Source organism: Euphorbia lathyris, chromosome 5 (assembly GCF_963576675.1).
Source record: "Euphorbia lathyris chromosome 5, ddEupLath1.1, whole genome shotgun sequence".
NCBI lineage: Eukaryota > Viridiplantae > Streptophyta > Magnoliopsida > Malpighiales > Euphorbiaceae > Euphorbia > Euphorbia lathyris.
In genome coordinates this window covers 47,020,477-47,035,405 of record NC_088914.1, presented here as the reverse complement: position 1 = coordinate 47,035,405, position 14,929 = coordinate 47,020,477, and the positions used below count along the sequence as shown (strand labels likewise).

General features: G+C 35.1%; 1 protein-coding gene across 2 annotated transcripts; it reads left to right on the top strand.

Annotated features, from left to right (window-relative positions):
- The first annotated feature begins 323 nt into the window (after nucleotides 1–323).
- Nucleotides 324–13,847, top strand: LOC136228854 (CBS domain-containing protein CBSCBSPB3). 2 transcript variants are annotated; one of them, XM_066017344.1, is made up of 14 exons: nucleotides 324–660; nucleotides 851–1,019; nucleotides 1,123–1,255; nucleotides 2,055–2,225; nucleotides 3,609–3,669; nucleotides 3,778–3,891; nucleotides 4,020–4,086; nucleotides 5,352–5,457; nucleotides 5,526–5,584; nucleotides 6,975–7,081; nucleotides 7,155–7,285; nucleotides 9,944–10,026; nucleotides 10,113–10,202; nucleotides 13,426–13,847. In XM_066017344.1, exons 1-14 carry the CDS (start codon nucleotides 494–496, stop codon nucleotides 13,609–13,611), a joined length of 1,644 nt encoding a protein of 547 aa, XP_065873416.1. In that variant the 5' UTR covers nucleotides 324–493; the 3' UTR covers nucleotides 13,612–13,847. The 2 variants fall into 2 exon arrangements, with proteins under 2 accessions (XP_065873416.1, XP_065873415.1); XM_066017343.1 differs by having other exon boundaries at nucleotides 325–660; nucleotides 3,594–3,669.
- Nucleotides 13,848–14,929: the final 1,082 nt, after the last annotated feature.

Sequence of the window (14,929 nt, the reverse complement as noted above, 5' to 3'; positions counted from 1 at the left end):
TAAGTTAACCTTGTTTGGGAGTTATTTTTTGAGAGTAAATGGAGGTTAAATCTTTACTTCCTCTAACCTCCAAATTGGGGGTTAACGGGAGTAACGTAAACTTTTTTAAAATGTAAATTTAACCTTCATTCCCCTCCATATTTAAACTCCCAAACAAGGTTAAACATTTAACATCATTTTACATCCTATAAAATGTTAACTTTTAACTTTCCATTCCATCACTTCCCTTTCATTTCCATTACCTTCTTTAACTCTCACCTCCGTTAACCTCCAAACTCCCAAACAAAGGCTTAGTCTTATTATCCAGAGTTTTAGGGCTCCAAAAAGCGTTTTTCTTTAAAATTTGATGGGAGCATGAAAACTATAAAAGTATTTGATTTTGAATTCTGACCTGAGCTGGGAAAACTTACTCTGATTTCAAATAGTCCTTTTTAATTGCCAAATTGCAAATTTTCTTTTTCCTTTAATCTGAGTTGGGAGAAACGAAGAAAAGATGAGCAATCAGATGGCTCCTCCTCCTCCTCCTCCAGGTGCGAAGGGGAGCAGTTCCACCCAGAAAAGAGCTTCCTCCTCCTCCAGAAAATCTTCCTCTTCCGCGGCCGCCTCGGAGAATGGCTCCCATGGAACTTTCTCCAAACCATCCTCTCCTCCTCCCCAATCGTAAATCCGACTTCAACTCTTTGTCTGCAAATTATAAATGTTTTTTTTTCCGTTAAGTATTCGTCTTTTGTTCGTTTGTATACTATCTGATTGTCTAAGATGAATATTTATTTACTACAATTGATTACAACTGGTTCCTTTGTTATAATAAGACGATTAAATTTCACTTTTGCTATTGGAATTTATGGAGGTCCATTGTCGGAGAGCGGACGGTGAAGAAGTTGAGGTTGTCCAAAGCTCTCACCATTCCTGAGGGTACCTCTGTATCTGATGCTTGTCGAAGGATGGCAGCTAGACGTGTGGATTCTGTTTTATTAACTGATGCCAATGCTTTGCTTTCTGGGATAGTTACCGACAAGGTTTGAATGGATGCCTTTTTTATTCTATCATTGTGTATTTTTGGCTGATTGATTTCACTGTTTGTATTTTTACTTCTTTGCTTTGGGGGTATTTGGTTATTAGGACATTGCTGCTAGAGTAATAGCCGAGGGATTGAAACCTGAGCAGACAATAGTATCAAAGATCATGACAAGAAATCCTATATTTGTCACCTCGGATTCATTAGCCATTGATGCTCTTCAGAAGATGGTCCAGGGTTAGCATTTCTTCTAATGCTCAGTTAATTTTTGGAGACAAACAAGAAATGTCTGAAGTTATTAATTTTTGGTTAATGTTAGGTTGTTTATGTGCTTTATTGATTTCATGGAAATTGTATTGACTGTAATTCTATTCCAAGTGTTCGACTTTTTCAGTACAAACAAGGAAAATAGTTGTCTTTACATTTTAGTTTGAGAATGGTGGGAGGAAAAGAAAAGGAAATCAGGGCTAGACAAAGTATAAAAGCAGGAAGGACTTTTTGGGCCGCAAAGGAAAGAAAGGCTTTTAAATAGAGTCTCTCAAATGGTGTGGTGTAACCATAATGTGATGACTGAGTTCAATACAGTTGGCATAAAGATAATAAATAAGCAATATTCTTCCTTTTGGAGAAAGCGGAGATGGCATCATGGAACAATTGATAGAAATGTGATTTTGTTGATAGTATAGTTCTTGGAATATTTATGCTACCATTCACAATTTGTAGCTTTGACCAGCTTGCCATCTGCAAATGTGCCACTGTTATTGCTGTTGCACCAAAGGCGGAGGTGGTTGGGGTGATTGATTAGTTCTGGAAGTATAATTTTATTGAATGTGCTCAAGGAATTTCTAATATAGAATATTTTTGAATGTGAGACACAAGGCATTGAATATACTTGTTAAAATATGGTCTGAAAAGTGGCATGCAGTTGTTGTTGGTGTAGATTGTTGATGTTGAACATTAAGCACATTCTCCTTTCAATCAATTATCAATTTGCTCTTCTTGGTAGCATCTCATTTGAGGATGTGTTACTGAACAGGAAAATTCAGGCACCTCCCTGTTGTTGAAAATGGTGAAGTTATTGCTATTCTGGACATCACTAAGTGTCTTTATGATGCCATATCTAGAATGGAGAAGGCCGCGGAGCAGGGAAGTGCAATTGCTGCTGCGGTTGAAGGGGTGGAACGCCAATGGGGAAGCAATTTTTCTGGTGACTGACTTGGTTCTTTTGCTATGTAGGATATTGAACTGCTTCTACATATCGTGTCTGGTAGCTAAGCTATATGATTTGAGCTTCTGTTTTGAAAATTTACTCCTTTATACATCTTGTTTAATCTTTTGCCACATCGATTTAGAAACGATGCTTGACAAAAAGGAATTAGATATCTGAAACATCTATTACATACTATTTTATATTTTTATTCTGGCTCATACAGTTTTCTCTATTGTTTTCACTTATTTTACCAGAGATGAAATTATGGCATTTTAACATCTCATTCTTTGGAATCATCATTACCTCCCCCTCTTAAAAAATTGATCATTGATCTGTTAAAAATTCTGGCTCAAATAAGTGTATGTTATGGGAGAACATCGTTACCTCTCTCTCTTAAAAAATTGATCGTTGATCTGTTTGCATATAAGTATTATAATTTGAGATAAAACTTTTTTGAAGTTAAAATCTGTTCTGATTTTGTACTTGGAGTATTAGTAACTTGAACCAGTTGATAAATTAAAATAATTGAAATCATAAGACAATGGCTAATCATAAATAACCAATTACCAGCTGCCATATTTTTATTACTAGCTGTGAACCACTAGTTGAAGCTCACCAAGTAACTCTTGCCAATTCTTTACTGCTAACTGAAGCCACTAATTCAAACAAGTCCAAATGAAAGTTATGCGAAACATGCATGAGCAGAAACATATGAAGTTACTGTTTTATTTCCTCAAGCAGAGATACAAATCAAAATCCAAATATGAAGTTACTGTTTTATTTTGATTTGCTTCATTTTACTAAGTACGTGTATACTTATGGAAGGGCATTCTTAAGCATTCGACAATTTGTGTGGATTTCTTTTCTTTTCTTTTGATTTATTCATTTGTTTTTGCCTTGTCTACTGTTGGAGAGAGGTTATCTCTACGTACGGAACCACCCAGTATATCCTTGTCACAAATATGTAGCCCTACAATTCTGCCAAGACTTGCTCTCATTCTTCATATGTCTATGGAATTTTAATTGTAGGATCATAAATTATTTGGGGAAAAAAAATAACTTGAGGAAATATCACAAATTGAAAGACATCATATAACCTTTTGGTTTAATTGTTTTCCCATGTTATGATATTTAACCTTACAATTATTTTCTCTTTATGAAAATTCCTCAACATTGGTAATGCTGTAAATAGGTTAAAATTATAAATGTGGCTCCTGAGTGGAAGTAACTAATTCTACATTCTTTTGTCCTTTCATTTTCTAAAGAGAATGAAAGGGAGCAAGACATCTCTTTAAGCATATATATATATATATATATTTTTTTTTTTTTATTTTTTTTTTAATTTTTTAATTACATTCATTTCAGCTTCTACCTTCATAGATACATTGAGGGAGCGGATGTTTAAGCCTTCTTTGTCTACTATCATTGGTGAACAGACCAAGTAACTTCTCATCTCAGCTTGCCATTATTTTGTTTTGAAAGAAATGTTTATGTGCACAACAGTGGTTAGTTGCATCTATGTTACCAATATTTTGTAGTATGTTTTTAGGGTTGCGATTGCTTCACCATCAGATTCTGTGTATGTTGCTGCGAAAAGGATGCGTGATTTACGGGTTAATTCAGTTATCATTGTGACAGGAAACAGAACTCAGGGGATACTCACGTACTATTCTTTCCTTGACAGGCTTTTCTTAAGTAATTTCCTCAATGTTCTATGCCACTACACTTTGTTAAGAGGAGATTCATTGTTGCTTCTGATTGATGTTATTTATAATGCTGCTTCCTTTGCAGATCAAAGGATATTCTTATGCGAGTTGTGGCACAAAATCTTTCTCCGGAGTTAACCCTTGTGGAAAAGGTGTAGGAAAAGAAATTCATTGTTGATGATTTGTATTTTAGATAAAAGTTTTGTGGTATTAAATGTTCAATTCTGATAGATGATTAAATTGTCATATTGAGAATAAAATGAGAGAAAACCGACTAAGGTGGTTTGGCCATGTGAGACGTAGAGCGCTTGATGTGCCGGTTAGGAGGACCGAAGAGTGGCAAAGGGATGTAGTGGTGAGGGGTAGGGGAAGACCTAAGCAAACTTGGAGGAGGTTGATCGAGAGTGATATGAGTTTACTGGGAATTGAGGAAAATATGGTAGTGGATAGGACGGAGTGGAGGGAGCGAATTTGTGTCGCTGACACGACTTGATTTCACGGTTTTATATGATGGTTCATGTTAGCCGACCCCGAATCATTTCGGGACTAAGGCTTTATTGTTGTTATTGTATTACCAAAATGATGTAATTTAACCATTTGTTGTCCATTGCAGCTGAAACTAGTCTTTTTTCCATGAGCTTTTTTAAACCTGTAACCTTTGTATGATAGTTATTAAATCTTTCCTTCTAGTTACTTAAGTTTAATTTGCAATATGGTGCAGTCTTGTTGATGCTGCAATCGAAGATAAGTGCAGTGGCTTTTAAATAGGTTTCGCCCGTGAAAAGTAATCTGTTGTATATGTATGTTTTTGTGTGCTTGTTGATACATCAGAACTGGTTATCAATTAGTAGGGCTTCCAGATATTGGTTTCTCAATGAAGTAAAAGTGCAACTCTATTCTTTTTTCTACTGAAGGTTTGTTATGGTATCGTTGTATGCAATTGTAATTATTAATTTCTTTATGTTTTCTTTTTTTCCTGGATCGTCTTGGGTTTGGAAAACATAGTTGGCTTGAGTTCATATATTTCAAGAAAATCCTATAATTTCCAAGGAGAGAATAAAACATACTGTTACTAAATTATAGTTTTTTTTATTTTAAAAAAAAAAAAATTATCCCTATGTAGTAAAAGCTTTTCTAGTTAAGTGAAGAACTGAATTCAGATCTCCCTTTCCACTACTTCTAGCTTTTTGTTGATGTGATGGATTTCTTTGTGCTAACTTCTTACCTGTGTGAAATAGCTTAACATTGTTTAGGAAGTTAATTCTTTTATGTAGTCCTTTGGTTTTTCAATATATTATAGATGATAGTTTGTGTAATGATGTTGCTAGGGTTTGTAACTTACACTAGATGTTGAAGTCTACATTCAATAATCTTGTTTTTGCTTTTCATGTTCTTATTATTGTTGGTCTTTGTCTAGGTAATGACTTTAAACCCTGAATGTGCAACAATGGAGACAACAGTTCTTGATGCATTGCACATAATGCATGATGGGAAATTTTTACATCTTCCTGTAGTGGACAAGGGTGAGTTTTTCTCCCTTTTAAGTGTTAAAAGCTTCATTATATCAAAATGATTGACATCTGTTCTGCAGATGGATCTGTGGCTGCCTGTGTGGATGTATTGCACATAACTCATGCTGCAATTTCTATGGTAAGATTTTATTTCTGACACTGCAATCTTATAGATACAGCGAGCATACTACGATTTTAAGTCGTTTTGAGATGTAATTATTTGGGCACCATTCCATGTTATGAGAAGCCATTAACCAGATCGTTGAGAAAGATGGCAAAGTAGTTCGGCGGGCGGTGCACCCTATCATTGGCTGTTGTAGCCAGACACTCACAATCTTTCAACCAAGGATGCTACCCTTGCAGTTCGGTGATTCTGGCCGGATTAATGGTGGAGGTCATCTGGTCAACCCTGGGTGTTTTTCTTCATAGCCTTGGAACAAGAAGCCTTTGGAGCCAGGGAAGAAGAAATTACCTAAATTTCGCATGAGATGAAGGCTGGCAAAGAAACTCTCAAGAATATGGTGAAATGACATCTCATCTACTAGCAATAAAAGAAAGGGGCAACGTTTCGCATTCTCGAACCTTCATTGGGCACGTCTCACATTCTTATTGTGGTAAAGACCCTAAAAACAAAGGCTTGTTGCCTAGGGAATATGAAGTGTCTGATCTAGCCATAAAAAGCTAGATTCGGCTTATGGGGGCTTCTGATAATATAAGTGAATATTCGAGATTCGGTCTTGAGCAGACCTGGATCCTCTCCTCAAGACGGCCGGACACCCTGTACATCCAGAAGCTTCCTCTCCGATAACGTTGGTTCAAGGAATCCTTCCCTAATCAGGAACCCTTAGTGTGCGTAGATAGCGCCAACAGATTAGGAAAGCCTACAATCTCGGTTTCTTCTCCTAATCAAACACAAAATCAGTTTACTCCTAATTAGACTAGGTGTCTTTACTCCTATATAAAGGGGTCCAACTCCCTTGTATAAAGGTATTGATTAATCTCTTATTAACTACGGCTCTCCTGCTTTCTAAGCTTTCTTGCTTTCTCTCTCTAGACCATAACTGATTTGAGCGTTGGAGTATCCCTTGCTGGGACCCGGCCAAGTATTTTTTGTCTCACATGAACCTTTACCACACTGACTCAAAGCCTCGACGATTGCTTCCTTACATCACTACAAAACACGAGTATCTGAATCCATTCCTGACCAACATCCGGATCTCTCAATTGACAGAATTTGATACCCTGTTATCAACATAATTTAGTTAAAGACTCCTTATCTTTTTTGAAAAATTGTTAATGTTTAGAAAAAATAGGTTAACTGATTCTAATGCACTAGGTTTAGTTTTTCTACTCTTTGAAAACCGATGACAATTGTTTAAGGGATTGAATATTGTTTGGTGGATTGATTAACCAACCATGAGTGGCGAGTTTTGTTTGGATTCTTTATGTTTACCTCTGTTCTTTTTTTTTTCCAAATAATTTAGGCTATTATATGAGGTAGTAACTGCAGTATATTGAACATTGAAAAGGTTGAAAATGGCTCCGGGGCTGTTAATGATGTTACAAGCACGATGATGCAAAAATTCTGGGATTCTGCCCTAGCTTTGGAGCCACCAGATGATTATGATTCTCATAGGTTATTACTGTTACACAAAGATGATTTCTTTTGACTTGGTTCTGCAACTAATTGTTTAGGTTGTTCATTTCAGTGAAATGTCTGCAGTAATGACATGTGACGGGACTGAGCTTGGGAAGTATGGTTATCCATCTCTTGGTCTTGGAAATTCATTTTCCTTCAAATTTGTGGATCACAAGGGTCGAGTACACCGTTTCAATTGTGGTATGTTGTTATTGGATGCAATACTTTTGGCAATTTGTGTTATAGTTCATGTTGTGTTGAAAATTGGTATGATAGTATTTATTTTGATAGTCATGAATCTCAGAGTATCATTTTTTGCCATAATTCCTGGATTAGTAAGTGCAGAATCCATTTTTTAAGGGTAAATAATTTATTAGTCCCCATCTTGTTATGTAACACACTGTTTAGTCCCCCTATTATGAAAAACACATTATAAGGTCCCTATCTTTTGTCAATATTAACTCTTTGGTCATTCTGTCTATTTCTTTAAATTTTTAACTGCTATATTTGGCATAAACAGATAGACAAAACATAACAGAGTAACATGATCATTTGTATTGTGCTATGGCTGTCCTGAAAGCTGAGATATGTTCGGTTAAAAATCGAAAAAAAATAGACAAAAGGACCAAAGAGTTAATATTGACAGAAGATAGGGACCTTATAATGTGTTTTTCAAAATAAGCGGACTAAACAGTGTATTACGTAAAAAGATGGGGACTAATAATTATTTATCCATCTTTTAAACAGCTTAAATGGATTACATTTGTAAAATTTCATGCTTTTTCTACCTCAACATTCAGGTCAACGTTTTAGATTGAAAATGTTTACTGTATATTCATAAAAGGAAACACATTCAAATCTCTAGTTGTTGGTCTTAGACATTCACTGTTTCTGTTGTTGAAAGGACCCTAATAATCTACCAAATATATGCTAATTAATTAGGAATATTTTTCAGCTTAGAACAAGGATTTAACTAGCATATGTAGGCCACACTCTATTATCGCTTAATTGTTGAACTTTATTGCCTGAACTCTCACACTGTGTTGAGGTAATGCAACTTCTTTTTTATTAGTTATGTATTACCTTAAGTAGCTATTCAATAGAAAACAGAATATACAATTATATACAACTATTCTATTCTCTTTACTTTTCTGCAGTCCTTTTAAATTTCCCACTATTTAATTCTACAAATACCTGACTTAAATGTTGTATTCAGCAATGTTATCAGAACCGGACGGGACATCGAACCGGATTTATAAATGGGTCACAGGTCATTTGGTCTGACCGGATGGCTTGGCTTGGTCAAACCGGATGACGTAATAAATAAATAAATAATATTTATATATTAAATATATATAATTAATTTAAAATTATTTTTGTAAATTATATATATCCAAAAAAATTTGTTAATATTTTTTTTTGCTAACATCCTTAAATATATAACAGAATTTTTTTTTAATACAAAATACGCCCAATTTTTTTTTTTTTTTTTGAGGATACCTAATTTATTTTTTTCATTTTTTATTAAGGTGCTGTATTATTAGGATTGTTGTTATTTAGTTTCACTTTTAAAAATTCTAAAGGAATGCCATATGAATTTGAATTTATTATAATTCAAAATAAAAAATAAATTTAGTAATACAGTAATACAGAGAAAGAGACGTAGACTACTAGGTTTTGAGCTGTCATTTAGATATAATTCAGTTCACACGTCTCCAAAATCCATACAGAAAACCCATCCCTTTCCTTCTTCCTCTCTTCTCTAACAATTCCATTTTTTCATTTTTCTGCTGAGAAAAAAGTTCATAACAGCAAAGGAGCAAAAGAAGCCATATATCATTTGGTTTATCAGCAGTATTTTGGTTTAGCAGTATTTGATTTCTCTTTGCTTTCTTCATCTCCGTCTTCTCATTTCTTTCTTTTTGGCCCGCCTTTCAGTTTCTGCTTACCAAATTTCTATTTTTTTATTTAATAATTTTTTTAAAAATAAATCTTCAAAAAACCGGGGTTGCACCGGTTTCCGGTCCGATCCGGTTTGTTGAAGATTCGGTTTGTTGAAGATTCAACAAACCGGACTACCTATGACCGGACTCATGGCCGGTTCCCGGTTCGACCGGTCCGATCCGGTTTTTATAATATTGGTATTCAGTATAGGCATAATGACACTACTTCCAAATATACTATGCGTTAGTTTTAGGTTTGGAATGTTAGCCATTGTATGGCTGTGTTATTTTGTGGGGAAATTTTTTAATGAAAGATTGGGACGCGATTAAGAGGTTAGACATCCCAACTAGGTTGGCACCCCTAACGCACTTAACCAACCCTGAATATTATTAATAAAAAAAAATGAAAATTACAAAAGGGGGAGAAAATTAAAGGAAACGAATATGAGTAACATTACAAAGGTCATCGAAAACATGAAATTGGCAAAAATAAGGCGCAGAGTGCCACCAGTGGAGCGCTGATGCAGATTTGCCAAAACAGGCAAGACGATCCGCAGCTTGATTACCTTCCCTGAAGCTTGTGTTAGCATAATGTGATTAAAGCAAATCTAAACTCCCTTGTTACCTGAATTATTAGGTGTTTGTATATTGATAGTTAACAGAATTTGAGGCTACCTGGTATTCGGGGGTATTTTCTTGGGTATCTTATTGAGTCTATTTCGAAATTGAGTTTATTTTTTTAATATAGAAAAGTATAGCAAAAAAGGAAAGTAATTGAGGTCATCATCTTGCTGGTATGCTATAATATTGGTTATAAAAAAGTTTGTTTGCCTTAGGGCTCTACAATATATATTTCAGTAATGTTATCCAGTTAAAGGTCAAAATAAAAATTTCAGTGCACCCCAACATTTTTCAGGCACTGAAAATTTAGATGAGCTTATTTCTGTTATCTTGCAAAGGATTGGTATCAGTAGTGATGGAGATCAACCGCAACTTTTGGTGAGAGTTACATCTTTGAATTTTTCTTTTCTTCTGCTTATTGGTGTTACTTGTCGGCATTTTTAACCATTCATGTCTTTGTGCAGTATGAAGATGATGAAGGTGACAAGGTCTTAATCACAACTGATAGTGATCTCTTGAGTGCTATAGCCCATGCTAGATCAGCAGGATTAAAGGTAATTGTCAGATATTAATATGAAAGTGGACCTTTAACTATCAGCTTGAGCTTTTAGTTCAATTGGTTCCATGACAGTAATATTTTACTTGTATGATAGGATTGATTTAGCCGAGTATGATGATATGAAGTTCACTCGATACATTTGGAAATTTTTTTGCTCACTCAACTTGGGATTTGTTCTCGAGTTAGAGAGTAAAGTTGAACATAAATTTGCATTGTAGAGCCAGGTACGAGTATAAAAAGAGCATAATGAATTAATGGTCATCTCTAAAGATTCTACTATAAACTACTTCCTACATTTTGTTTTATATGCGGTTTTAAGGTTTTTCATCAACACCAAAAAAATATTAATTAGGCTATTTAAATGGCTACTTTACCCTTGTAACCATAGTTTTAAAAAGCTCAAGGCGACAAGGGCAAAATATCGCCTTGAGGCGAGGCGACGACCTCTCGCACAGTGAGGCGACAAAAAATAAAATTAAATTAAATTAACTCAATAAAAACTAGTAGTACTTGAGGATAATTTAATTTCTAAACTTGTAAACCAAAATAACTTAAAGTCTAATGATAAAGTGCTAATTCTTAAATCAAAATAACATAATATCAACATCTTCATCCTCCAAATCCAACTCCTCATTTCCAAACACCTACAAAACAGAAAAAATGTAATCAATTTAAAGCATAAATTCAAAGCATATCTCAAAACTAGAAATTCCCACAAAAATTCGGTAGCATAAGGGCACAATTACATGGAAAGAAAGAAAATATAAGGAGAAATCAAGAGGGAAGAATCAGAAACCCTAACCCCTAAACAGAAAAAGAAAGATAAAATAAAGATAATTAAAGAGGAAAGGAGAGAAAAAACATACCGGTGATTGATGACCGGCCGCCGGCGAGCTGGGAAGCAGAGACTTGGTGGTGGTGGAGGAGAAGAAGAGATAGCCGTTGGAGTTTTGGGGGTGTCTGCGAGTTTCTCTGTTTATTTTTATCGAGCTGTTGTCTGTTCTTTTTTAAAGTTTTTAAATAGGTTAGGTTTTTTTTTTTTTTGTTTTTTTAAAGAAAAGGCTGCCTTAACGCCTTACCTGCAAGAGGCGATCGCCTCTCGCCTCAGACCGCTTCTCGCCTGAGCCGGTGAGGCGATCGCCTCTTGCAGGTCAACCGCCTTCCATTCCGGAAGGCGGTGGGGTGATCGCCTCTGTCGCCTCTCGCCTGAGGCAACAGAGGCGATCGCCTTTTAAAACTATGCTTGTAACATAAAGATTGAGGAGAAAAAGTATTATATCTAGATTGATTGATGACTTCATTGTGTATATAATACAAGTAGAAAAATCTAATTAAGGAAATAAAATCAAGTCCCTTTATTTACTCCTATAATTCCTCCATATTGTAGCTATACATTATCTAATACTCTCTTTTAAGCTGGAGGATAGATAATAATTATGCCCAACATGTTACAATATAGTTAATCTGAACCCCAAGGCTTTAGTGAAAATGTATCCAAGTTGCTTGTCTGTTCTGACATACTTTGTAGAAATTAGATTGCGGTCTAACTTCTCATGAACAAAATTACAATCAATTTCAATATGTTTGCTTCATTTATGAAACACATGATTAGATACAATACGAAGTGTTACTTGATCATCATACCACAATTTTGCCGAAGTGATGATTCTGAACCCAAGTTCATTCAAAAGATGACGAATCCACAATTTCATAAACAAATTAAGTCATAACGCGTTACTCAGATTCTGCACTTGAGCGAGATACTTGTTATTTCTTACTCCATCGGGAGACTAGATTCCCTCCAACAAGCACATCTCCTATCATCTTTGGATCTTGTGCAATCGGCGAGAAACACTCAAATTGGAAAATCATTCAATTTCAGTATGACCACAATTCTTGCAAAGTAATCCTTGTTTAGGTGACAAGGTATGCTATATCTGATCTAGTTAATGCGAGATAGTTCAGTTTTCTGGATACTGACAATATCATCTAAATTGACCACTAGAAGTATGCTTTTTATTATTATCTGCGACACCTCCTCACGTGAATGTCCTCTGGGCTTGAAGCGTGTACAACACAAACTCATCCTACCATGAGTTGAAATTCCATCATTAATTTGGGTTGTCAGGATTCGAACCCTTGATTGTTTGGTCTAAGAGGCTTTAATACTATGTCAAAAATTATTTGAACTAAAAATTTAAGGTGATATTTAAGACCTAATTCATATCAATATCCAACACACGGCCGCACGCAAATGCCCACTGGGCTTGAAGCGTGTACAACGCAGGTCCATCTTACCATATTCTGAAATTAAATCAACAAATGAGTTGCCAAACCCTTGGTCACTTGGTCTAAAAGGCTTTGATACTATGTAATATTTTAACCTCTCATCCGATTGCATTTGATTGAGATGCAGAGTTTTTAAATAAGCTTTACAAAATCGGTTGTTACAACGAAATTGGATCTGGAAGTCAAATGTACAGAGACTAAGTCCAAGCCTATCTCTAACAAACAAATTATATGTACAATTACAGTATTACTCTTATCACTCTCCCTCAAGTTAACGGCGGACAAACCTCAACTTGTCCTGTAAGTGGAGAATGAGACTTAGCAGTTTTGTCAAGATATCTGCTGTTTAATCCAACATGGAAATATAGCAAATACAGTTCTTTATGAGCCATCTGGTCACGAACAAAATGAAAATTAATTTCCAAGTGCTTGGACCGATCATAGAAGATTGGATTAGCTGTAAGATAAGTGGCTCCAAGATTGTCACACCATAGAACTGGTGTATTAGATGAACAAAATTCAAGAATAGGTTTTTTATTATTATTATTATTATCTCTGTTGGATGCGGGATTTTAGGGGCTGGCTCTGGGAGGGGGCGGTGAGAAGATGAACGCTGGAACCCTAGAAAAAAAAAAAAAGAGTTTTAATAGAAAAAGAAAGTGGTGACCAGGGCACATCTGATAGCATGTAATAGGATTGTCTTCATTAATTCTAAATCTCTCAGTTTTGTGTAAATAAGGGGAAAATTGAGAATTGTTTGAGCAGGGGTATATGAAACGTGATGTATAAATAGATATAGAGCTGGAACTTAAAATTGATTGGTGAGCCTTGATATTTTAGTGTAGTGGATGAAGTGTTTGCGTAGTGGAAAATGAGGGAGATATAAGAGTTTAAAAAGGTTGTAATGTTAGTTGGTATGGAATTGACAGGTATTAAGACTGCATGTTGAGTTGGCTGGATCAAGTGAGGAAATGAAAGCAGAAGAAGAAGCAGGGACAAAGAAGAGTAGTAGTAGCAGAGGATGGTCCAATTCTTACAAATCCGGAATCTTGGCAGGTGCAGTTGTTTTAACAGGCATTGGACTGCTGCTCTACATCAAGCGATCCAAGTTATGATTCTATTTTCTAATACCATCTGTTTATTATCAGGGAAAGACTGATGATATGTTGCTTTTTTTCAAGTTATGCTATGAATTTCTCTTATGTCCACCACTAAGATACAAACTAACTCCCTTCCCTATCTGAATTTCAGATTATGTAAGGGATGACAGTTATTAGGCCAAACAGGAGATTCTTGCAAGAGACAATTTCTTTCTAAATCACTCTAATATAATATTACAATTATTTCTGCTTCTAATTTCCAAACAAACATTAAATCATTTACTATTGTTTTTGTTTTTTTGTTTTTTTTTTTTTTTAAGTGGATTACTATACCCAGCCCCAATTTTCCACCCTCAGTCTCGAAAAAAGACGATACCGCCCCTTAGCAAAAATTTGAAAACCCTCAAACTCTCTCAAACTCATTTCTTTCTGAAATCAGAGATTACACGTATAATGGCAAGCAATCCGTCATCCCCAGGAGAGATGAAAACGACAAAGCTGCTGAAGTTGAGGTATTTTTCCGTTTGAGCATATCTGTTTTCGGTTTAATTTTTGCAAAAATTGGGGCTGTCAGATTATCGGGCGTGTGAACATCACGCCCTCACTTACCCAGAAAAAACAACGCATATCGGTCAAAGGGTTGATTTTTCCAAAGGAATATGACTTTTTAAAATTTATGATGAGGCAGTGAATGAAAATTAAAATGCTAATTTCAAACAATATGCTCTGTTAAATTATCATTGACATTCGACTTTTGATAAGTAAGATAATCCATTCTATGTGGTTAAATTTAAAGGCGTATCAAAATCCTGAGACCAGATTAACAGAAAAATTAAAATCACCATATCTCCTTTAAAATATTGTATAGCCAGCAACGATTTATCTCAAATTTCAAAATCTCTCTTTCCAACAAGTATATGTATTAGGTAAGTAAAACAAATTATTCCACTCACCTTTGAGACAAATCCCTTTCACCTTCTCTCCCCTCTCTTTCAACAATATCTCATGTGAAAGGTGCTTTGGAGGATTTATAGGCAATAAAAAGGACTTTTCTAAAGCTTCTAATTCCTAGAAAATAATAGTATTTTCTTCAATTTTCACTTCTAACTCTCTCAAACTCCATGTGACCAAGTTTGATGTTCAAAGGCATCCTTTGAATAATTTTCACTTCCATTTCACTTAGGCCAAGTTAGATGCAAATTAGCACAACCAAAATTTCAAAATGAACAAATAAAGATTTCAAGATTTTTTTTTCAAGCTAAATTGTTAATCTTAGAAACATTTAGAATGCTTATTTAGTTGAGATTGCATAACTAAAGTTGTAAGAAACATA